Source organism: Brienomyrus brachyistius, chromosome 1, assembly GCF_023856365.1.
Source record: "Brienomyrus brachyistius isolate T26 chromosome 1, BBRACH_0.4, whole genome shotgun sequence".
In the NCBI taxonomy this organism is placed as follows: Eukaryota; Metazoa; Chordata; class Actinopteri; order Osteoglossiformes; family Mormyridae; genus Brienomyrus; species Brienomyrus brachyistius.
In genome coordinates this window covers 40,891,279-40,917,723 of record NC_064533.1, presented here as the reverse complement: position 1 = coordinate 40,917,723, position 26,445 = coordinate 40,891,279, and the positions used below count along the sequence as shown (strand labels likewise).

Genomic DNA, 26,445 nt, shown 5'->3' with positions numbered 1-26,445 from the left:
ACCCAATAACAAAAGTAAATTAATAACATATAGATTGTTTAACATCAAATTACTACCTTTAACATAAAATAAATACATCAAATAGGCCAATCACTATATCGTTTTTGAAGTTGTTCTTAATAAACTGTTGTATATCTATCCAGAATAATTTTGTATAAACACAGTGATAAAACATATGTATGGCATTTTTCTCTTCTATCCCACAGAAATCACAGGTGCTTAATTACAACATATAGCTCTCACATCGCGGTTTGAAGTACGTAGAACGTACTTGACGTAGGAAATGTTCGAGGGACGCATACATTATCTCGCGATGTTTCTCGCGGGAGTCAACAGTCGCCATGTTTACGGAGCGGGGCTGAGACTGGGTGAAAACTACTGGAAAAGATTCCAATATATTTGCATGTTCAACTAGCTGTATGCTTCACGCCGATCACGGAACACTCGTTCTTGTATCTGCGAATCTCCCCCTTTCCCATTAGAAATAGGACGAGCAAGTTGAGTGAAACAGGGCGTACTTTGGCATAGTTAAGCAGGTCTTTGGTTCCGTGCGGCCTTTGAGCTAGCGACGGTAGCTAACGCTGCCTGCACGTCGCGTGTGTTGCTACTTTCGGTTTATTTAGCCTCCTGTCCCTTGTAAGGGTTAAGCCCTACTGTATTTGGGAAGGTAGACTGCTTTCTGAAAAATGATTATAGAGAACCTTGATGCCTTGAAGTCCTGGCTCTCAAAAACCCTTGAACCAATGTAAGTAGCACCCGATTAGTGAAATCAGCCAGCTAGCTATTTAATTTGCTAACTTCTAAATGTAACATGTTTTGTCTGTCTAATACCTAGACTGCTTTGCACCACGAAACATTTAATCCTCTGCTTCTATTTAATCACAGTTAAATTGTGTATGACAGAGGGGATCTTTTAATATTTCAGCTGGGAGTTGCAAGTAAAATTTATTCATACTGTACTTATTTGTTCAAGTAACATTTGTATCAAGTTCAGCTAATAGTTCAGTGTCCGCAGCTGTCGTTACTAAAGCTTATTTGATACATATAACGGAATTATGCGTCGCAAGTTAAATGTTAACGTGCAACATTGACAAACCGTTAGCGCCGCTGACGCAACGTTTTGCTATTTCTATGTTACTGCTTAGCGAATGCGAAGCAATTTATCGAGTTTATCTTCACTTCACACAATCAGTCAGTCCTTCCAGAATGATGACTTCCTAGTTTGTAAACAAGCATAAATGTCTTGGGGTGGGTTTGCCGAAACTTTCTTAACGCTACATCGTTCGTAAGGTCTGCCTTTGTTGTTTCTTTACGTTCCGCCGATGTTCCCCGAAACGTTCTTAGTTAAGTATATCTTCCGTAAAATATTTCGTTAAGGTTGGCCTGAGCCGCTCTTAGCTGTCCCTTATCGCCGTTGTCGGCTCACACGCTTCATTTAAAATAAGATTAACATCTTTAAGGGTACTAAAATCTGGGGAGGCGGGGTTGCGCACCCAGTCGGCGAAAATCATATTTACGGTTAGATGTTTGTTTGTTAATTTTGCATTTTATTTTTAGGTTCTGCCCAGTTCTGATTAATGCAATATTTTGAAAGATTTCTGGAGTCTTATTTACAAAGAACACCACTTTCCCTCATGTGGCAGTCAAGCAGTTGCTGCATGGAGGAAATAATTCAGAATGTATTCACTGGCTAAGGGGATCTGCCAAATGCTGTAAATGTATATATAATCAATTCTCGAGCCATCGATGTCAACCAATCAGGTGTTCAGTGCCTTTTAAGGTTGCACTCAAGAAGCTCTCCCTTAAGCAGTCTCTTAAGATTGTTCAGGAAACGGACATAAGGATAAGAAATACCTTTTGTAAGATATATCTTTATATAAGATTCTAAGAGTCATAGTTATCGGGAAACATCTTTGATTAATTAATGTGCGCCACTTTAATCACTAAGTTTAAACGTCAACATAGCGTCTCTGTAATTTGAAAGTTGAGCTGAAAATGTACTGTATTCTGCCTGGTTCAGTTGAACATTTTATGCAGTGTATGTAAAAAAGGTTGCCTAATTTTTTTATTCAGAATTAATTGCTAAGGAGTGAATCCAAATGCTTGGCAGATAATCACATGCATGTAATCAGTTTATGCTGGTGTTCAGATGTATGAGCATTTTAGAATTTGTCAGTGGAGGGGATTGAGTACAAGATTTTCGCATAAATAAACTTGTGGAGTTGTCAGTTGATAGATGATGTTAGGGTTGAGTTCCATTTCTATTAAGCACTTGTGGTTTCAGTTTCATCGGTGTACAAGACAGTGAAATCTAGTTTGTTTTGTTTGTGTGTTTGATCATGTGAAGTGTAACTATTTTCTTTTATCTTTTAGATGTGATGCTGACCCGTCAGCTCTGGCTAAATATGTTGTCGCCTTGGTGAAGAAGGATAAATCAGAGAAAGACCTGAAAGCACTATGCATTGACCAGTTGGATGTATTTCTCCAGAAAGGTAAATTCATGCTTGCACATGTTGGACCTTTGCTCCTTTTCAAGGATGTCAAAAATATACTGCCTAAAATATGAACTGGATGTTGTATACAGCTCACTTGCAGAGGTTTGTGAATTGCTAATCCTGTTAAACAGCTACAGGGTTACAAGATGCCAGCTTTGTTACATCAAGCAGTTTTCTGTGTATATGTAAATGATTTTAGATTATCCATGTTTCTTTATTATGATGCTTAAGATGTCACCATAATTTGTCACATAAAAGTGTGTTGGCCACTAAAGGCTTTACCATGTCTGTAAGCATGGGTTCTGTTAGAAGGAAATTTAACTATTGTTCACAATGGACAGTTCATGTATTAAGTTTTTTATTGTTTGAAAGTGAAATTTTCTGATAAAAGGTATTGAATCCTAGATCCAGGAATATGATACAAATCCATTTTGTACCCATAGAAACACAGATCTTTGTAGATAAACTTTTTGAAGCTGTGAACACAAAGAGTTATCTACCTCAGTTTGAGCAGTCATTGACAGTCGTCAAAACAGAAGCTTACCAGCGGCAAGAAAAAGATGAACAGAAGAAAGAAGAGGTAACCTTTTTGCTTAACATATAACAGTATGATCCTATCTTCATGCTTTTTTATTTGGTATAACTTGTAGTGAAAGCAACTGGGATATTATTATTGCTGATACGGTCTCCCAGATTTCCCTACCTAGTCACTGTGCTGCATTTATTTGTTTACGTTATGTTAGTTTCTTAACTCAAAGAATCCACCAGTCATGTTCTGGTCTTGTTTTCCAGCCCAATAAAGAAGATGACAAGGAGAAAAAATTCTCACGGAGGGTGACGCACAGCCCTCTCCAGTCCACTTCACGGTACAGAGACAGCAGGTGAGGGAATGGCTGGATAATCTGTCAGCTCATATCTGTTCTTGTGGGGTGTATCTGTAACATGGACCATTGATGTTGAGAATAGCTGAATTTATATTCCCTTATGCCCATATTTTTTTGTACTGATCTTGCCTGATTAATATGACACACTGTCTCATTTTGGAAATTGCAGTTACCTCCTCGGCTCAAAAATTATTGGGCAAACACAAAGAACTCTAGTGCAACTTTATTTTGAAAAAATAAATATATGCCTTAAAAACCATATAAGATTGTCAATGATCCCACACGTCCTCTGATGACTTCTAGCTGTTTACATCAGGAATGCAATTCAGACAGCCTGCATGTAAAACAAATAGGAGGAAGTTTAAGTTTATTCCAGAATTCATCAGATTGGTGAACAGCAACAGTGCAAGAGAGTCAGTTTACCTTGATGAAGGCACTTGCAGTTTAACTTGCACTTTAATCTTAATGTCAGTGTATATACGTACAGCTGCGTAAAAAAATGAGACCACTCTATATTCTTAAACCCGCATTTTAAATCCTGGCTTAATTGTAGTTCTGCTGACAGAAGGCTATGCAAAGCAGCAGATTGCTTCCAGGTTAAAATTTTTTTAAGACAGCAGTACACACAAATAAGCTGGAGACACTGGGAATGATAAGAAACCAGCCAGGTAAAGGGCAGAAGTGACAATCTAATGCCAGAGATAGCCGTTAACTTGTCCGACAGTTTTGTATGAATCATAGGCTGACATCAAGTGACCTTCAGAAGGAATGGGAGACATTAAGTGCAGGCTTGAACTGCACTGCTAGGACAGTGCATATCATGCTCCTACAAGCAGGACTGAAGTCCCATAAAGCAAGGAAGAACCCCTTCATCAATGAGAAGGGAAGAACCAGGCTGGAGTTTGCAAGAAAATATGATTCACACTCATAAATTGAGAAATGAGTGAAACTGTGATCTCAATTTTTTTCTGTTGCTGTATGTATTTTTTTTAGATCGTCTTACAACGTCAGTATATTGTCAGAGGATTCTTAGTATTTTGGTGTGTGTGTGTGTGTGAGTGAGAAATTTGTTTGCTTTCATGCTTGCCTTGAATTGTCTCTCAGAGGCCAAAGTATTTTGAATTTAATTGAAGTGAAGTTGATTGAAACAAAACTTTTGGAACATTTGTATTTGCTATACATTGAAGACATTTGGGTTTGTGATCAAAAGATGAATTTGGCATGAAAGTTTAGAATTTGACCTTTTACTCTTTTATAGGATTTATAGGAACAGAGTCAAAGTAAATGACCTTTAATTTTTAGTGGCATGTCCTTATCCTCTGCATGCAGTAACTGCATCAAGCCTATGACTCACTGCTGTAGTGAAATTGTTGGTTTCTTCATTTGTAATGCTTTTCAGGCTTTTTCTGCAGTCTCATTTTAGTTTTTGTTTGTTTTGGGGGGTATCTCCCTTTAATATCCCCTTCAGGAGGTTCAGTACATGCTTAGCTGAGTTAAGGTCTGGCTATTGACTTGGTCAGTCTAACTCCTTCGACTTTTTCCCCCAGACAAAGTCTTTTATTGAGTTGGTTGTGCGTTTTGGATCATTGTCTTGCTGCCTGAAGTTTGGATGCATTTTCTGGGGTTCAGACTGACTTTTCCAGTGATAGCACCGCTGCTATCAGCTTTCCCAGGTGGTTGCACCAGTGCATGATTTGGGTGTACCCTTTTTTGTAGTGCAGCATGGTGTTAATCATTCACCTTGCATGCTAATGAATAGTCCTAATTTGCATAACCTGATTTTTGTATTGATGAAAGGCTGACAGTGACTCAAGACTTTATACAGTAACCCTTCACAGTAGTGAGGGTTTGGGGTAGAAAATCCCCACAAATGTGACAATTTGCAAATAATACTTTTATAATAAAATAAAGGCACCCCTAGCAGCTACCCGTATGTCTGCTAGCCTTAAATAAGTCTATTACCAATTTCTTAAACATTACTGTACACTGCATGCCAAATTGCTTTCTTTTTCTGGCAAGACATTTTTATATAATATACAAACCATCTAAATTATGCACCTGTACATTAGAGCTGGGCAGTATAACAAAAAAATATATCACGGTATTTTTCAAGGTTATATCGGTTTCACGGTACACGACAGCATTTTTTTTTTTTTTAAGTATGACTGAGCGTTTACCCCATTTTACAGGACACATTTTTGTTTTACGTTTGTTTTGTTCCCACTTCAACTATTATTATTAGCCATTGCGCCTATCTGCTACCTTAATAACAGGCGGCTAACGTGTTTGTTGGCTAACTGCTTATAGATAAATGGCTAATGTTAAGGTGTGCGCCGGCCAAGTTAACATTTTTGATGTTTAATAGTTCAGTGTTGCTGTAACGCGAGCTTTACTGACCTCGCGAAATTTCTCAAAGACAGGAATGTCGGTCTTTAAGATGCTTCGCCAGGTTTGACGGGGTGCTTGACTTCGTCACCACAACTTTGTAACACTTTTTGCATAGAAGCTTAACGACATCCTTAGCCTTTCCTTGCTCATCTGCAAAATATTTTGGTGTGTTTTTTTTTCTCTAAAGTAGCCTGCAAAGTGCCTTCAGCTGCAGCATATGCCATGTTCGGCCAACTCGATATGCGCGTGTTAACCAGCGCGATTGCATTCAGCAGCTGTTGAGAGGAGGGTAGGGGCTGCGTGTGTGTGTGTGTGTGTGTGTGTGTGTGTGTGTGTGTGTGTGTGTGTGTGTGTGTGTGTGTGTGTGTGTGTGTGTGTGTGTGTGTGTGTACACGCGCCTGTGCTGTAGCGGTGCTCAAGTGTGGCAAATGAGGTGGAAACTGCACTGTTGGTATCAATAATGGTGAAAGTGAGTATCAGATGCTACTTTTCAATATCGATTAGTATCTGAGAATAGATTTTTTGACAACCCCAGTGTCTCATTATTTTCAACTTCAGTGTCAGCTTTGTTTTCCATTTGTCATCTTTTGTGGTACATTTTTAGCAATGGAGCAGTGAAAAAGGTCCCTCAAAGTTTCTGGTTGCGCCACTTTCCGAACATTGTTTAGGCTATTTAACCGGTATTGTGATATGAGACAAATTCATTTCATATCATATAACAATAATAAAAAACGATTTTTGGTATGAACTGGTATACCGCCCAACACTATTGTATGGACTGGGGAAACTTTGGGCTCATTATTAAAATGTAACATTAAAGACAACAAAAAGTTTAAAAGTAACAAACGCAAAATTCCTGTCACTCGGACATCTACGTGACACATGTATTACTAATAACTATTATTAATTATTAATTATTACTGATAATTATATGATTTTCATGTTCCCAAAATCATATTCAGTATTGTTTTAAGTTTACACATCGTCTTTCTTGTGAGGAGAAGTTAGCTGAGCTGAATCTGTTCAGCCTTGAGCAAAGGAGACTAAGGGGGGACATGATTCAGGTATATGATTCTAACAGGTCTGAATGCTTTTCAGCCAAATGACTATTTCAGTATTAGTTTATATACTAGAACTCGTGGCCATAAATGGTAATTAGCAGGAGAACATTTTAAAATAAATCTGAGGAAGCACTTCTTTACACAGCCTGTAGTTAGAGTATGGAATAGTCTTCCTGCTAGTGTAGTGCAAGCTAAAACCCTGGGTTTCTTTAAATCAGCGCTAGATAAGATTTTAACAACTCTGAGCTATTAGTTAAATTCTCCCCAAACAAGCTTGATGGGCTGAATGACCTTCTGTCATTTGTAAATTTCTTATGTTCTTATGTCTACGTTTTTGCAATCTTTCTGCAAGCTCCAGAAATATTTGTTTAGGTGTTCACAGCTAACTTGCGAATGACAACCACAAACATGAAAACGGTAAATTACTGTTCTTGCAAAATATTTTAATCTGAACCTCTTTGACTCTCTCTCTCCATCAGCCTCATGATTTTTCTTCTCTAAAAAAAAACAATCAGCTATAGACCACTTCATTCTTGCCTCACTCTTACACCACAGCTGGAAGGATTGCTCAGCGCATTTCATTATTGGTGCATCTTTATGTACATACTTCCACGTGCAGATAGGGAGAGCCCAACATACATCACCAATAAAAATTAGTGAGCCATTTCGAGAAGCAGATATACAAGCCTTAACACTATCTCCCCTCTGCTTCGTAGATAGTTTGGATCATGATTCTTCCTGCACACACTGGCCTTTTCCCCACTTTGGTAGAAGCTAATTAGTCTTATCAATCCATAAAACTTTGGTCCAGTACTCTTGTGGCTCACCTCTACAGTTTTGCAAATTCCAGTCTTTCTTTCCAGTTCTTACTGCTGAAGAGTGATTTGCTCTTGAAGTCTTCCTTGAATGGTGGATTGTGATGTCTTCTGCCCTGTTGATGCTGACATTTTTTTGGCTTTTTCATTAAGCTCTGCAGTGTTTGTTATTAACTGTTGTATTTCTTGGCCAACCTGTTGAATGTCTGTTGCTCAGTACAGCCATGGGCAAAAGTTTTGAGAATGACACAAGTATTGGTTTTCACAAAGTTTCTTCCTCCTGTGTTTGTAGATCTTTTAGATGTCAGATGTTTCTATGGTATACTGAAGTATAATTGCAAGCATTTCATAAATGTCAAAGGCTTTTATTGACAATTGCAATAAGTTTATGCAAAGAGTCAGTATTTGCAGTATTGACCCTTCTTTTCAAGACTTATGCAGTTGGCCTTGGCATGCTGTCAATCAACATCTTAGCCAGATCCTGACTGACGGCAGCCCATTCTTGCATAATCAATGCTTGGAGTTTGTCAGAATTTGTGGGGTTTTGTTTGTTCACCCACCTCTTGAGGATTGACCACAGGTTCTCAATGGGATTAAAGCCTGGGGAGTTTCTCGCCATGGACACAAAATGTAGATGTTTTGTTCTCCTAGCCATTTTTTTATCACTTTTGCCTTAGGTACGGTGCTGCATCATGCTGGAAAAGGCATTGTTTGTCACCAAACTGTTCTTGGATTGTTAAGTGAAGTTGTTCTCGGGGGATGTTTTGGTACCATTTTTTCATGGCTGTGTTCTCAGGCAAAATTATTAGTCCACTCCCTTGGCTGAGAAGCAACCCCATGCATGAATGGTTTCAGGATGCTTTACTGTTGGCATGGCACAGGATTGATGGTAGCACTCATTCTTTCTTCTGATCTCTGATCATATTCATCTTTTGGTCTCAAACTCAAATTTTTGACCTTGTCATTCTAATACTATTGGAGGTGACTGTACATGTTGCTGTGTACAGAGTGGCCTATATGTATTACCTGCTGAGAACTTGTCATTTAGTTGCATAATATCAGCTAGGGCTACCACAATTAGACATCAGTCGATTACATTAAAATTATCTTTTTGATTTCTAAAATGCTTCAGGTCATTGTGATAAATGTTTTCCTTCAATATCACTATATAATTGTGGGAGTTTTTCAAATTATCACAAAACAAAAAGGTGGTTTTACACTGCGCAAAGTTTCGGCACTAACGCTATACACAAGCACCTGAAGAGAGAACAGACAGGTGCTATTCTGGATGCTGAACCACCAGAAAAGGTAAAGCCACCTTAAATATTGTACATTAAATTACAATTAGTATGGAGGGCTTTTTAATAACTTTTTTTGTTCTTGTAGTTGCTAAATACACTAATTAATAAAGCTATAAAATTATCTACCTGCCACCTTAGAATCTCTATTGAATATGTGAGAAAATGTTTAGGCTGAAATCTGTACTTATGCTATGTTGGTTGATAGTGCCAGTGTGTGTGCGTGCGTGTTGGGCTTGTAAATGAACTATATTTACTGGGAAACATGTTGGGCATGAGTGCAAAAAGTACCACCATCCACCAACATTTTTATTTTTTTTTAAATCCACAATATATCCTCCTAAAAGTTTATCGCATCCATGATATACCCAAACAGCAGCATATGGTGTGCTCCACTAAACATAAGGATGCTCTGAATTTATACAGATTACTGACTTGAGAGGCATGCTGTGATGCCCCTAATATTTCAGGCACACTTCTAATGCGCTGATCGAATTGTAGGTATTAATAAGGTTTATATAGTGCCAAAAAGCCGGTGTCCATTATTTAAAGCCCTGCAATGACATAGTTTGTTGTAGAAATAAAATTACCTTAAATGAAACAATTTGAATTTCTGGAGTTTTCCATTGTTTCACAATAACCACCCCGCCCCCCACTGTCTTTGTGTTGTTGCTTATGAAACTTCCTTGATTGTTGCAGTGAGTATTTTGGGTGTTACTGTTCAGTGGAGAAGGCAAGTTTTTGTGTTTAAAATGAAGTTGAGATTGAATTGACTTGTTTTCAAACTTTATTGTTAATGAAGTGTTTCGTGTTCATCTGTTGCACGCAGAAGGAGTGATGATCGCAAAAAGGATGACCGCTCCCGAAAGCGTGACTATGACCGCGTGCCTCCCAGACGGGACTCTTACAGGGATCGATATAACCGGAGGAGGGGGCGCAGTCGGAGCTACAGCCGCAGCAGGAGCAAGGACCGCCCCCGCGACCGAGAGCGGGATCGTGATCGTGACCGGGAGAGAGATCGAGACAGGGACCGTGATCGGGATAGGGACAGGAGCAGGAGCAGGTCCCGAAGCAGAAGTCGTTCCAGGAGCCAGAGCAGGACTAGAAGTCGAGGTCAACAACATGTCTTCTGTTAAGCTACTGCTCTTCCTAATGAAACGTAATGTGTTGAACGGCCGCCTTTGGAATTCATTTTTAATGAAAGGTTTAATCTGCCTTTAACCACAGAAAGGGACACTGTCAAATCAAAGTATGACCACGACCGTGTGGAGAGGCTAGAGCCCCCGGAGAGCTACACTCCTGCACCACTGGTGCCCGGCATCTCTTCTGGGCATTTCCCAGTGCCTACTCTCAGCAGCACCATTACGGTCATCGCTCCCACACACCACGGCAACAGCACCACGGAAAGCTGGTCGGAATTCCACGAGGAACATACGCTGGACCACAGCTCCTTTGGCCAGGGGGCACCGCAGAGGAAACGTTGCAGAGATTATGATGGTAATGTGTTTGAGAAACAGTATGCGTGTCACGTATTGGGTTATTATGACTTGTATATTACGTTGAATGTAAAAAATATTAATGTGCAAAACTCTTCAGCAGTCAAAATGTTAAAATGATCTTCATATTGGTCAAAAACTGATGTCAGTAAGTGTGATCATTTAAAAACCTCAAGAAAATATACCCCAGTATTTGCAGCAATCATCCAGTACACCTGTGCATTGTTTGCCTACTATCAAACCTTATATGACAAATCAATACCTAGTTGACGTTTATTTAACTAATTAAATAAATATCACCACCAGCTGACTTAAATACATGGAAAGTCTGGGGTCCCCTAAGGAGAAGTGTCTGAAAGAGGTGTCCTTCTTCCCATCCAACAAGATGTGATGTCAGTTACTTTTTGGAGAATACAAGATATCCTTGTTAGTTTTTGTGGTATTTTTAATTAGCAAATTTCTAATGTTAAATTGTGTGTTTTGTTTTGAGCAAATATACACATTTCCAAGATAAATAGTTTTGAACATTTCCTTAGACTTCCCAAAACTTTTGCACAGTACTGTACAAGTTTAGTATACAGTAAAATCCACTTATAATAGACTTCAAGGGACCTGTCAAAACAGTCCATTATATCCAGAGTTGCTGTATGCCCAGAACACAACTACAGGGCACTATTTACTCATGCCACACCCCAGCAAACACAATTGTGGTATAGATTATTATATTGTATGTGTAGTTATCTAACTTGACCAGATGTGACTATTAATAATCCCGACTGCGTATCTGCGCTGGATATCACCATCACGCCACACCCCTTGTAGGCAGAGCCTACATGTCTGTTATAGTGAACAAAACTACAGCTAAAAGCGGCCCTGTGGACCAAATTGTTTGTCCATTATAAGCGAAATTCCATTATGTATGAGTCTGCTATATCCGATGCTTTTTCTGCATGTTCTTAAAGGCACATGGCTGGGACCAGCGGACTTCATCCGTCATAGACGATATTCCATTATAAGCGAGTCCCCTATGACAGGATTTTTCTGTACTTGATTCAAGATGATTGTAATTAAATCATATACAATCCCGGTTCCAAAAAGTTAAGATGCTGTGTAAAAAGTAGATAAAAATAGAATTCAATGATTTACGAAACATAATTAATTGAAAATAGAACAAATAGACCAGCTGCTGGAGTGGAATGTCTCATTCTTGCCTGATACAGGATTTTGACTGCTCAATAGTTCGGGATCTCCTTTGTAGAATTTTTGGTTTCACGATGCACTCAATGTTTTCAGTGGGTGACAGGTCTAGACTGCGGACAGGCCAGTCTAGCACCTGGACTCTACTATGCAGCGATGTGGTTGTAATATCCACAGAATGTGATTTAGTATTGTCTTGCTGAAATATGTAAGGCCTTCTCTGGAAAAAAAAGTTTGGATGGCAGCATGTTTTGCTCCAAAACCTGTATATATTATTCAGCATTAATGGTGCCTTCCCAGATGTGCATGCTACCCAAGCCACGGGCATTAATGCACCCGTACCATCATGGATGCTGAACTGTTCTCTGATAACAAGCCTGGATGGTCCCCTCTCCTCTTTAGCTCAGTCAACACGGTGTCATCTTCACTCCACAGAGACTCTACCTCTTTTACTATCTAATCATCTTATAGACCTGTTACCAATTAATCTAATATTACCTGTGAGATATTCATCCAGATGTTTTGTTTTAGCATTACACAACTTTTCCAGTCTTTTATTGCTGGCTCAAATTCAAATTGAGAGCATATTTGTCATAAAACAACATTTCTCAGTTTAAGCATTTGATATGTTGTATTTCTTCTATTTTCAGTTAAATATGGGTTCATATGATTTGCAGTTCATTGCATTTTGTTTTTATTTACATTTTACACAGCATCCCAGCTTTTTGGAAACAGGGTTGTAGTCTTTGAAGTAAGAATCTTTACACATTCAGGTGCATACTAGGGCTACAATGATTCATTGAGTCACTTGAATAACTCTTACAAGAAATCCTTGATCCAAATTCTTTGATTCAATACTTCATTTATTCCACAAGACTATGTACTGCTCAGTGATCACACTGTTTCATATGAAGGATTATTACTGTCGCACAAAATGCTTATACTGCATTACGTGTAACCGGTAGAAACAAATGAATGGTGGCACTCCCATAGGGGCCCATTGTAGAAAAGGTGGAGGAATTTCCAGCAAACTTCCCGGTCATGGGGACTGTGACTAGTTTCAAACAATGACATTCATGGTAATAAATAACGTTAATTTCCATTGCTTACCAAGCACATTAAGCGGTATGCTGATAATAATAGTAATAATAAAAAAACATTTAATATATTAGCCGTCATTTAATATGCTAAATGTTTTTTTTTTTATGTGTTTAGCATTTGCTGTTAATGTTTATCATGATTAATAGTTATGGATGCAGCTTGACTGCTATGGAGGCTAACATTCCCATTTCACTGATTTGTCAATTACTATTGATGTGGGGTAACTTTTACATATTAAGTTGTTCTGGTTTATCAACAGCTTCATGGTTACAGTTAGCTGCACTGTTACCATGATAATAAAATATCAGCTTACAGCTGATTGGATGGAGTACTGGCACTGATGACTGTCTTTTCCATTCCAGAGAAAGGTTTCTGCATGCGTGGTGACATGTGCCCATTTGACCACGGCAGCGACCCAGTGGTTGTGGAGGACGTGAACCTACCTAGCATTCTTCCATTTCAAGCACAGCCCCTCCCCGTGGTGGAGGCACCACCTCCTCCAGGACTCCCACCACCTCCGCCCCTCATGACACCACCACCAGTGAACCTGCGGCCGCAAGTGCCTCCTCCAGGGGCCTTGCCACCCAGCCTTCCTCCTATAGCAGGTACAGCCAGCCATAAGCATAGTACTAAATTAGTAACTGATTGTGTGTTGTGCTGTAGTTGCAAATGTAAAGCAAAGGTGTCCAATAGACTTTGCCATAGGTGCTTCTGAGCATGATGATCTTCATGTAGGTCCGCCACCGCCGCTCCCCCCTCTTCAGCCGTCGGGAATGGATGCCCCCCCGAACTCCATCACCAGCTCTGTGCCCACTATTGTCACATCAGGGATTCGCCTCCCCCCACCGCAGTCCCCAACACCTCTATTTACATCAGGTATGGCTTTCAAGGAGCTGCTCTGTGTAGCGGTGGCTCTATCAGTGTTTCCCTGATCCTGGATCCTTCATAGTGTGCACAGAATTTCTGCCTTACTGGGCTCTTACATTGTCTTTATTTTGATTTGCAATTAATTGTGCGAATGTTCTGATTATTGAAAACTATTGTAATTAATCAGCCACGCGTTTTTTTTTTATGGTAAAGCAAACAGACAAATTGCTGTGATTGTGAGAGAATTCACTGCTAAAAGTCGAAAAATTTAAGTGTAAATTTTCAATTTATTCAATATTCAGTTTTTCTGTTTTGTTGCCCTTGAACAATTAAGACCTTAGTAAATTAGTGACTGCAGTAATTGTAATGCAAGACTTAAGTAACTGTGTAAAGTCGAAAATGACTGACTGCATTCACATGTCATTAAGCCTTCATTTCATGGTTGAATCTTACAATAATGCATTTCAGTATAAATGCAGAACTTGTGATTAGAAGCATATGGAAGTAACTGGTGGTGCCTATAGGCAGGTTTATGATATTTCTGTATCACACATTAGTCCTCAGTCAGGCGAGTTCTTATTTAAGCCAGCTCTTGATTGACACAGCTTTGTATTTTCCATGCTTCCTTGGACACTCAGACACCTTTGAGACGGACATGTACAATCCTGAGGCTCCCAGTATCACCAACTCTTCCAGACCTGTGTATAGGCACAGAGTGCACGCGCAGAGACCAAATCTCATCGGCTTGACTATGGGGGAGGTGGACCTGCCCCCACGGGGTATGCTTGTCTCAGTCTACAGGGAAATTGTTGCTCCCACCTCTAATATTTTGCTTTGAATTAGTAAGTTAAGCCAGAAATGTTGATGCTGAGTTTCCTTATCATTGCAGAAAAACTTTCAAACAGCAATAGTGTCAGGATTGTTATTGAGTCAGACTCCGGAAAACGATCTGCAGGCCTAAACGATGGAATTCCAGCAAAGAAGCCATGGTTTGACAAGTAAGTCTGATTCACCTTTTTTTCATATTAATATGCACCTGTCTTCATTGAAAACATTTATATTGTATGTTAGAAAATGCATGCCCCCCCCCCCCCCCCGTTACGTTCAGCATGCTGCTTATGGATGTCAGAAGTGCCTGTGGAATAGCAGATCCCTACCATAGCATGTATTCAGTGTTTTTGCAAACGTGTTTTTAAAAAGTGTCGCATCAGTTAATTTTTGGTGCACTGTAGTTGCAAATGTATAATTCCAGTTCCTCGAAAGTCCTCTTGGTGGCAGTGATGTAAAAAGTAAAAAAAGCATGTGGGTAAACAGATCTTAACTTATGAGACCTATTCTTCTGTGTATAGTGAATGATTACTTTGATTACATTTTATACACTTATCTTTTATTTTAAGCAGGCACAGTTTTAACAAACCTAATCAGGGGTTTCACAAGATGCCATTTGGCTCACCAAATGCAAAGCTGGATGTCAGGCAGATTCCCAAAGAGCTTAACAACATCAGCAAACTCAATGAACACTTCAGTAAGTTTGGGACCATTGTTAACCTGCAGGTAAGGCTGGATTTCTTCAGCTTTTATTGCTATATCTAAGACAAAGTAAATAAATATTGTAGTTGATATGTTGTGATCAGTCTGAAATTTCTGTACTTTTCTGTGCAAAATTAGTATAACTCTAAGGCACTTTCCTAATAAAGTTTAGCAGTGAGTTGTACCAGCTAAGTGTAAGTTCAATCTCAAGGTTGGATGTAAAGTATACATTAAATCATATGTCGAAACTAGCTAGTTTTATAAACTAGGGTAGTGTTCTTTGTCAGTTGTACTACTGATGCTTAAGTTGCGTCATAGTTAGTAGTTGCTACATAAAAATATTGTCGCATAGAATGACGTTTTTAACACGGACAACCAATCAGTATCATTTCCTGATATGACCATAACTAGCTCCCTCTTCCACATTTGTTGAGTTTGGGTTATACATAGCTACTGATTTGTTTTCTCTATTTGTGAGAAGTATTTCAGCCACAGCTGTACTGGAAATCCATAATGTGCCACCAGTAGCAGTGTGGTGTAGGAAGTGTGTTCGGTAGGTAGCTTGATAGGTATTGTTTAGGGGTGCAAAAGATCACAAAACTCGCAGTTCAGCTTGTATCACGGTGTTTGAGTCACCAATCCCATCTTTTTTCAAATCAATCATTATCTTTTTCTGTCTTGTGTCTCGATCATGGCTTATGTTTCTGATGATCTCAACTTAGCCAAAGTTGTTTTCTCACACGCAAAGCATTTGTCGTGAGGAGGGAAGCAGATTCCACTAAAAATGCCTTGCAGGGTTCCCATGCGTCCTGGAAAACTTTATTTTCCAGTCATTGGAATGACCTGGAAACTGATAGAAATGGGCAGATGTCCTGGAAATAATCTTGTCCTGGAATTTTATTTCTGTTTTCGCTTCTTAATTTTTCTGTTTGAAACAGTTTGCTGTTCGTAAGTCTAGATATGATTGCGCAGCAGAGGCCACTGTCATAGCTCCACTTACTGAGACATGTATAGGCAATGGGTTGCATTAAGTTACATGCGTAATACGTCACGATTTGTGCGTAGCGTCTATTTTACCAGGGAATGTCGGAGACAGCCATCGCACAGATGTATAAAGTTCTGTATTTCTTTTCAATGTTTTAGTTTTCATAAAAACTAAATGTATAGCGAGTGCTCAGGACTATGAAAAGCTGTATTCTGTTCAGGCAAACAGGGACTGAGGCATTTCTTCGTATCATTTGAAGGAAGTAATATACCACACAGTCAACCATAAAGTGTAAATGCAGGCACAATGAGGCGCCGTAACGCTTTCTTAAATTATCATAATGCGTGAATTGCCAGCTTTGTCTTGGAGTCGGGTACCAAACATAAACTCAAAGAAACTGTTTAGATGTACACTCTCAAAATACAAATGGGACCAGTGAGTACGACGCAAATGATATGCAACGTCTAGTTCACCAGTGGGTACTCCATTCTACACAGGCTCAGTGGCTATAAAAACTCCCACAATTAGATGATAGAAATTAACTTTGTCATTAGGAATAAAACTAGCTAGCCTGATTTCTCACTAATGAAGGTTTCCATATATGATAAAGCCTTAGGAGGCTAGCGAGTTAATTTACAAGTTCTAGAGCACAGCACTGCTAATCATCATACTGACATTCAGTCAGCAATATATGCCTATTTTACTGCATACACTAATAGTCAATTTGCTCCGTTCATCAAAGCAGCTTCTTTCCTTGGAATAAAGCGAAGGATGGCGATAGGCTATATTTAAGTCTGTTCATCGCTAGGCTTACATTCTTAAAATGGCATTTTATTAAGTATTTTAAATGGACAGAATACAATCTCTCAATCTATTTTGTTACAAATTAGCTTCCATCTGATTTTTTTCCGTCCCGCAAAATACAAATTACAAAATGCTCAAAAGGAAACGAATACACATTTTTAATGCATTTAACTGAAATTCTGCCCATTCTCAGAACACAGAACGTGCCGCCACTTGACAGTACCGTCGTTCAAGGTCTTTTGATCGATGGATTTTAGCCAAGTTTTCTGTAGCCTTCCCGGCAGCTCTTCGGTCTCTGCCTTGATTTGTACAATCCAAAGGTTTACAGAAGAAACTGAGATTCAGGGTTTTCTTGCTGCTGTTGACACTCGCATCCCGGTAAAATGGCCGTCGCCTTGTTTTCATTTATGCGTACCTTGGACAATGACGTCAACTTAATACAACCCATTATATTTGAGTTTTGACACTCATTGCTCTAGCTTGTCAGTAGCTGACAGGAGAACAAGAGAACATTAGTTCATCAATTGAAATTTCTGCTGATTGCATGACTAAGTATGACCACAGTGCATATGGTGCAACTGACAGTTTTGTTATCTTTTGTTCTTAATTTTCTTTCTAGTTTAACCAAGTTTTCAACTCAGAAATTGATGGCAAGGCTATCATGATTTAAAATGGATGTTTTTAGCTTCTGTTCCCACAAAAATAAGTTATTTATTATAATCTTTGTCATTGACTTTTGCAAATTCTACAGCTGGTATATTCCCAGTAAAGCGACCAGTTGAAAGTTAACTGACTTTCTCTTTTGTCGCGTGCCAGTTGTTGCATATATTAGTGTTATAGGCATCATACACATGATATAGGCAATAAATCGGCTTTATGCAGTTTTAATACGAACATTGTTTGTATCAAATAAAGCTATGTACAATGACATAAAATGTAATATGTGGGGCGGCATGGTGGTGCACTGTTGCCTCACATTTCTGGGACCCGGGTTCGAGTCTCCGCTTGGGTTACATGTGTGCGAAGTTTGCATGTTCTCCCCATGTCAGCGTTGGGTTTTCTCCAGGTTCTCCGGTTTCCCCCCGCAGTCCAAAGACATGCTGAGGCTAATTGGAGTTGCTAAATTGCCTGTAGGAGTGCATGTGTGAGTGAATGGTGTGTGCGTGTGCCCTGTGTAACCTAGTAGGTTAAGCGGTTTGGAAAATGGATGGATGTAATATGCAATATGCAAGTAACTTTTACTGAGATTTAGGTCACTATGGTAGCCTATTTCATGGTGTGATCAACAACTTTATACTCAACATTATGGAATTGCTCCGTATATGCCAGTGTTTGGATAGTTTTCTAAAATCCTAGAGGCATTTATTTCTTTATGTTTTGCAGTTAAAAACAGAGTGTAACAATAAGAGGTCAAACAACTCCCTTATACATCAATGCATTAATTGGTGTAGCCTTTATGTAATTTAGCATGCCGGTGACACTAAGTCCCTGCATAATCAGAGAGAAATTAAAATGGCATTAAGCCTGCGACTAAAGTGTATGACTGACCAGATCCTGTCATGAATTTCTGGAAAAAGCTCCTGAAAATGTCTTGGAAAATAATTCCTTAAAAAGAGTGGGAACCCTGCCTTGGCTAATGCTGTAAAATTCATGCATTTGTTTATTGAATTCCTACTGAAAATTTAAAATTCTGCCCATGTCCTACACATAAGGGAGGAATTCTCCATTATTGTAATAAATGATTTTAACTATACGAACTGACAGCGGCAATAAAACTATTTCACAGTATCATGGTTAAACTTTGCAGTGAAATCAGAGATAAATCTAAAAATTACTGACGTTTTAAAACAATGAGTCCCAAGTTGTAAAATGTGTAAAAAATCTATAAATTATATAAACAAAATATATACAACAGACTTCACATACCAAACAGAACATGAAGTCAGACCTTTCATCGCTTGCTTCTATGTACTGAAGCCAGCTGTACCTGGATAGCAATTTGCATTTAAACTTGCGTATTTTCTTTGCTTTTGTTTCATTATTGTTTAAATCCGTTGTTAATGTTTCTGGCGATGGACTGGCTGATGGATTTCCGTTGTGAAGGATCAGGACTGTGAACTTTCTTCAGCGGCATCCTGGTCGTTCAGCATATGGGCAACTAAAATGAAGCGCAGTGAAGTAATCAACACTACAGCAAATACCATTTGTCGAAATATGGGCACCTGTGTTTTATTAGCTAATCAAATAACTTGCTACATTGCCGAGGACAACCGTGTCGATATGAAATAAGCACCGCGAAATAGAGCGATATGTTTTAGACAAACGATTTCTATTGCGTCCTACGGAATGCACAGTATTAAAACCTTTGCATCCGATAGAGAATGAATGCGTCCTGGATGCAGGACACACATCTAGATTAATCCCTGAGTGAAACTACAGGTCAAATTGTGTATCGTATTGGTTCAACACCAAACACTGCATTTTACTGTAAAATATGAGACGGATGGCAAATCTACACAAACAAGGTTTCAAAATACTGGTCTGTGATACCATTTTATGCTGCCCGCAACATGTTTATTATTAATTTGAAATGAACATTTGAAATATTGGAATAGAATTTGAGGCCATTCACTATGCCCTTTAGGTTGCCTACCAGAACGACCCTGAAGGAGCACTCATCCAGTTCGCAACACACGAGGAGGCCAAACGAGCTATTCTAAGTACAGAGGCTGTGCTGAACAACCGTTTTATCAAGGTGTTTTGGCACCGCGAAGACGCTGGTCCCCATCTTCAGCCACAGACGGTCAGCACCCTGGCAATTGACATATTAATGCTTTTCGATAACTTCAGTCAGAGCCCGGGTCACTCACCTGTAACGATACGGTTCTGTCGTTAAATAAGGCTATGCAGGCCACTCAGCAGCCCCCAGCGATGGCCCTCAAGCAGTCCGTTAAAGATCGCCTGGGCCCCCTTCCAACAGGGAACTTGGAGCCCCCCCAGGAGTCAGGCATTGCCATGCAGGTGGGTTTCAGCCTCACTCCCTGCTTCAGTGTTTTACCCTGTCTTTTATGGTTTTGATAAAGCGGTGTTCATTTACCCTTTCCAATAGAACACAGCTAAAGTTCCAGTGAAAGATCGGCTGGGCTTTTCCATAAAACCGGCCATTGCTGTAGGAAAGGTATATTCCGTCAGATTATATGAAAATGAAATGATCCAGGTTGTTGAAAGATTTAGATGTCCTTCTGAAGGTTCCAGGAATTTTGAAAAGCCTGTTTATTCATCCATGACCTGCAGGTTCTTTCAACTTCAACGGGATTGACCAAAACGTTGTTCAATCCAAAAGCATTAAAAGCTTCTCAGAGGACTTTGCCTTCCCTGAACCCAGGTGCTGCCTCAGAGGCTCTTAAGAAGAAACAGGTACAGCAGTCCCTGATGAAATGCTGCCATTTGACATGGGTTGAAATGTGTGGACCCTTCCCTGTGCGAAGGACTGACCATGTTTACACATGCGGTAATTCTTACAGGAAGCCTTACAGGAAGCCTTGAAGCTTCAACAAGATGTCCGGAAGAAGAAGCAGGAGATCCTGGAGAAGCATATTGAAACACAAAAAGTAATTAGTCATCGCATTGTTTGTTGCAGAGACTTTGGTCCTTCCATTTTAAGCAAAACTAAGAGAATGCACTGGCCAATTACCTATTGCGAGAGATTTCCAAACACCTCTAATGATTTAACTAATTAATTAAACTTTTTCCTAACATAGAAATGTGATTTTATTTTTATAGCTGTTGATATCCAAATTGGAGAAAAATAAGTCCATCAAACCAGAGGACAAATCTCAATTCATGGAAACGCTGACCACACTCACTAGAAACATCACCAAGATGCAGGCTGAGCTCAAAGCCGTTTCAAGTGGTAATCCTATGAAGACCGCTAAAAGCAAAGCTCAGGTGAGTTTTGAGGATGTTTTCTGTCTCTAGATTTACAGATAATCTGGCTACACTTGCAAAATCTGTGAGCCATATTACTAAGCTTGGTACCATGATGTGGTTTGTAATTGGGTTACAGGCCCAGAAGGAGTTGTTGGACACTGAGCTGGATTTGTACAAGAAGATGCAAGCTGGGGAAGACACTGCACAGCTGAGGAAGAAATACACACAGTTACAGCTAGAGGTACCCCCTCAAAATCTCTGCATTCTCTTGTTTCTGTAATTTATATCTCACACCACAAGGGGGCTTTCTGCACCCATTGGTGTGCAATAAGACACAAGTGTTTGAAGTGGAAGACAAGTGTTGCTAAAACTAACCAGTAGTTGCATATACTGTGTTCTTTCAAGAGCTTGTTAACCCTCTGGAGTCTGAGGCCTCTCAGCCACTTTCGGGGTAGTCTGACATACCTTGACATTTTAAAATATTTCACCTATCTAAAAAAACATTTATCCAAAAGTGTTACTTGTGCTTTTATTCAGCACAAACTCACCACCAATAATCTGAGACCACTTAGAATGTTATTCTATTTTTTAAAATCAACTTTAAACATACTTTTCAAAAACCAATTTTCAGACATTGTAAAAAATCACATTATAAACATTTCTAGCCAAGATTTTTGAGCTCTGAAGCTTATAGGCACAGGGGCTGGCTACACATGAGATTCTGAAATTTTGTTTGGTTTTATTACTAAAGTTGGAGTGACACTTTTTTCCCCTCAAAGTCAGTGGCCTACACAACGAATATTGATGATAGATGTCCCCACACCTGCAGTAGTTTGCATACTGTCAATGGCCCATCAGTCTTGAATGTGACTGCACCCCACACCCAATACATTGGAAAGGTAGTTTGAAATGCAAGAAAAGTAGCAACAATAAAATCCTTTTCACAGTTTATTTGTAGATGGAATGAAAAATGAAACTGAGCAGTCGCTATAGAAAACAATAAATATGATGCAGTGCCTATGCAGAGTTAACGGAAATAAAATAATTCACTGTTAACCCTGTGAGGACAAGGGCATCGTGGACTGAGTATCTTGTGTATTTCAGTTTATATGTCGCTGAAATATTTTATGTAGAATCATGAAATAAAATACTGACTAAATCCATAATCTGTCTTTTCATAACGTCCATTGTCGAAAGTATTGAAGTTTTTAAAATTAGGTTAAATAGGCAAAAAAGTAAACCTTGTAGCCTTTCTTTGTTTTACTTTATCAGGGGCATGTAGTGCTGCCCTCACCTGAAGATCGCTATTCAAATTCTAAATGGCTGCATTACCACATATTCAAACCACATTCGCATGCGAATGAACAACGCTACAATGAACACAGGCATGAGATTCGTTGCTGAAAGTGGCAACGCTGGTGCAAAGCTTCTGTAGCAGAGACGTGTCCGTGTGCCATGTTGTAGCCGATCAGTGTAAACACTAAACACCAGACTTGTGCTCTTGTTTATCTGAGTCACAATGGGTCTACTTGTATATTTCTTTACCCAATACCAACAGTCAGATTATCATGTCATTATCATGCGAATAGCGCAATTTGCAAGTGGTCAGGCGATCAGAGCTGCTTTGAGACGCAGACGCTTAAGTCAGTCACACTTATTCTTTTTATTTGTATCATGAAGCTGTAAAGATATATTTAGTTTCTACCTATATATATTTGAAAAGTAGACCTTCTGAGGGTGTTTTTTAAATGTTTATGTCACAAAAACTCGCAGAGGTTTTTTTTAACGGTTTGACGAAATTTCTGTTATCTGGCCGGCGGTATGGCCGACTCTGGAGGGCTAATGCATAGTTACTCTTCTGAACTTCATTTTTGCTGCATTGGTGTGAATCCCACATTCTTCGTGTAACGATTACTGCTGTGGAATCTTGCCCTGTTTTGTTTTTCTTTTCCTCTGCAGGCTGCCAAAAGAGGTATCCTGGCCTCAGGCCGTGGCAGAGGTGCCCATATCCGTGGTCGTGGGTCCCTGCGGAGTAGGGGATATGGGATTAGAGGCCGGGGTAGGGGGGTCTTGATCCATGCTGTAGTAGACCATCGCCCACGGGCTCTGGAGATTTCAGGGTTTACAGAACAGGACCGGGTGGACCTCCTCCCCCATTTTGCAGTAAGTCTAACTCTCTCCCCCTATTTAGCTATATTTCAAAAATGGTGTAAAGGAACAATCTCTGCTAGATGTGTTAAGTAATATTCTGGAAGGTACTGGAGCACACTTACACTGTTACGATTAACATTAAACAGTGCTGAAAATTTATGTATTTAAGATGTTTTGTCATAAACTTTAATTACAATGCATGGGTGTTTTGCCAAGCACTTTGGTGAAATCGAAGATTGCCAGATCAATGAGACTGCTCTGAGTGCCGTAATCACCTACAAGACAAGGGCAGAGGCCGAGATGGTAAGTATTGCCTGTTAGCTCTATTGCAGGGCTGGATGTGTCCTGAAGCGACTGTGGGCAAGTAGATACTGTACTTTTATTTCACCTCATCATCTCTTTAGATCTTAGACCCAATAGAACCTATGGTATATATTAAATGAACTGAGCATCTGCTGGGTTTTTCAGTCTTAATTAACCCTTTTCAGTATATATCTCAAAACACATCAATTGTATCAATAATAGACATGTGCTGTTATAGGCAAAACTAAAAGGAATTCTTGATATTTTTGCTGAGCTCATTGTTACAGGATTTTGTACAGAGGTATGAGTGTGAGCCCTCACTGAAACTTGGTCCATACCCTTTAATGACTTGGACCTGGGTCAGATTGGTAATTCATTGGTTCTTTTGCTACTGCTTGCCTTCACTTTTCAAGTTTTGTTGTAGGCTGCAGTCCATGGGGTGAAGTTCAACAACCAGGACCTGAAGTTGTCCTGGCATAAGCCTACTGCATCCCTCTGTGCTATAGATGCTGAAGACATGGAGCCAGAAGATGAGGAGGTCAGTGGGATCCAGCCTTAGTTACACATTATGGGGTGTTTCTCACGGTGCATATTTGACTGCCGAATAACAGATCCAATACTAAGACCTGAAGTACAGAGGGTAAAAATCCAGTGAAAAATACATCATGGACATCTTCAAGATCAAGCACGATATGAAATCATTAGATTGCCCACCCCTAGTCCATAGACAGGCATTGACCTTAAAATTAAGAGGCAGGTACATTATAATAGACTATTTGCACCCTGGGGGCAAAACCAGCTAGTCAGATGATTGATAGGTAGTGCGTCTGGTCTTTGAGTGGCTGCAACCTTTTTGTATCTGTGTGTAATGGTTTATAAAGGCCTCTGCCAGTAGTAGTGTGAAGAAGTTTAATTAAAATTGTCTTCAGCTCTAGTTTTCCACTTCAGATTGACTATAATGGTGCCTCTGATTCTAACAATTGTGCTATTGCTGTATTTGTAGCCTTCTTGCTTTCTATATTACTAAGAGAATACATAACAATGTCATTTAAATCTTTGCTTGCAGTTTCAGGATACACCACTTGCGGATAATGCATTGCTGCAGGATGACGACGAAGAGGACGATGACAATGAACCTCGATCCTGGAGAAGATGAAGACACCTGGGGGCCCACTGTGGACCGTCAACAGGAGGCTTATATAACAGTTTTCTCTTGAAATGCTTGTTTTTAACAACTAGTTACTTAGAATTTAACATTTAATACAAATTTGCTTGGAAAATATTTCCAAAAAACAATGTTATTCACTATACTGTAGTAATAACAGGAAGTACAGCTTTTTATGTAATGTGAAACTGTTAAACTGAATTGGTACGTTTTTTTTTTCCATTTTTAATTTGGTCTTAAAAATGACCAGATTTATTTTCAGTCATGGTTCCATATTATGGAATAGATATGTTGAATTCCTTAATGAATATGGGAAATTGAAAGAACCTTTGGGCTTTTTTTTTGGGTAAAGTTACTAGAGCTGCATAAGTAGGCTTTGTGTACTTAGCCTTTGGTAGTTGCTTTTGTGTATATATTTTATGTATGAATTTTAATGATTTGTATGATGGCATTGATTTAGTCACTTGGCTTTATTTTGAAATGTGAAAATAAAAAAAAATTGAAATGGTCTAGCATAACTGCTTAAAAATTAAAAAAAAAAAAAAAAAAAAAACATTGGAAATGGCAAAAGAGAAAATATGCATTAAAAAAGAGCAGAAAAAAAGACCATTTCAAATTCCCCCAATCCCCCGTCCTCACAGAAAGAGCAAAAATCCATTTAAAGCTTCGATTTGGGTACCCTTATGCAAGGTAAGAGACAGTGTGTTTGTGTCTTGTATGGTGAAGGTAAGTAAATGGAGTGTGACATGCAGGCACTGTACAGATCAGATAGGCTTCAGTATAGTGTGGCAGATAAGGGAGGCCTATAGGTTGCTTAACTTAAAGCTGAATGTAAATGTGGGAATTTCCTATATAATTTAAAGTAATGAGAATTTTTAGTTTGTAGGGTCACTTTTCACCCTAATTTCTATGTTAAATTTTGAAAGTATAAAATAAGGTATCTACACCTTGCGTTCCATTTCAACAGGTTAAGCTGTCATTGTTGCTGCAATATTAACCTATTTTATTCCTCTTTTCAAGCTGTCTTGCCTAATGGGATCCAGAAGAATGGCCAACCCTCCCACTTAATTGTCAATGAAGTGTGTGTGTGTGTGTGTGTTTGTGTGAGACTAGTGCCAAAGTGGTATTTTAAGTGCTGTTGTACTTGATCACCATATTTGAATTCATCAGTGTATATCTAAATATACATGATTATTTATGCCATTTGTGAAAGTTGTGTTTTTGCTGCCATGCAGTTTTTAAAGATCTTTATTTTGCCTAAAATTGTTGATTCCTCAATGCAGTATTATGTGATCTAAAACTTCTGGCCGTATTGTTTTTGGTCAGATGAGTCCTGCAATATGTACTAGTTTCTGCTTAAATTTGGTGAACATGAATCATCTCCAGAAGGTTCCAGCTTCGTCAATCCCCTGCAAGAAAAATAATTTACAAATGGTGGGCATTCAGCATCATTGCAGCTGTACCCAGAAGTGGACAGCCATCAGAACTTGCACCAGAAAAGAAGCACCAGAAAAATAATTGAGGTAAAGGCCAACCCACACATCACCTCCAGAGAGTTGTAGACCTGTCTCGCAGCATCTGGGATAAATACATGCTCCTACAATCAGGTGAAAAATGAATAGACATGGCGTTCATGGGAGAGTTGCTAGAATGAAGCCTCTCAGGAACAAAGTTGGCCGTTTAATCTTTGCCAGAGACCACTTGGACAAACCAGAGGTCCTCTGGAAGTCCATTCTCTGGACTGATGAGTACAAAATTGAATTATTTGGCCACGATCACAGGCGCTGCATTTGGAGAAAAGTCAACACTGCATATCAAGAAAAGAACCTCCTCCCATGTGATGTTCTGCCTTCGAACTTGGATGACTCCATATTATCCAGGGAACCATGAATCCCTAGGCCTATCAACAAATTCTTGACCAGAATCTCCTGCCATCAGTCATGATGGAATCAGTCATTGGGATGGAAATGGATTA

The 26,445-nt window shown here is 39.3% G+C and overlaps 1 protein-coding gene across 2 annotated transcripts; it reads left to right on the top strand.

Annotated features, from left to right (window-relative positions):
- The first annotated feature begins 307 nt into the window (after positions 1-307).
- Positions 308-25,668, top strand: rbm26 (RNA binding motif protein 26). 2 transcript variants are annotated; one of them, XM_049031413.1, is made up of 22 exons: positions 308-745; positions 2,374-2,492; positions 2,939-3,075; positions 3,288-3,376; positions 9,771-10,054; positions 10,169-10,438; positions 13,098-13,340; positions 13,471-13,611; positions 14,241-14,381; positions 14,492-14,600; positions 15,003-15,156; positions 19,566-19,724; positions 19,823-19,942; positions 20,031-20,099; positions 20,216-20,338; positions 20,446-20,532; positions 20,705-20,869; positions 20,988-21,092; positions 22,811-23,014; positions 23,219-23,305; positions 23,730-23,843; positions 24,372-25,668. In XM_049031413.1, exons 1-22 carry the CDS (start codon positions 687-689, stop codon positions 24,459-24,461), a joined length of 3,069 nt encoding a protein of 1,022 aa, XP_048887370.1. In that variant the 5' UTR covers positions 308-686; the 3' UTR covers positions 24,462-25,668. The 2 variants fall into 2 exon arrangements, with proteins under 2 accessions (XP_048887370.1, XP_048887362.1); XM_049031405.1 differs by having other exon boundaries at positions 15,000-15,156.
- Positions 25,669-26,445: the final 777 nt, after the last annotated feature.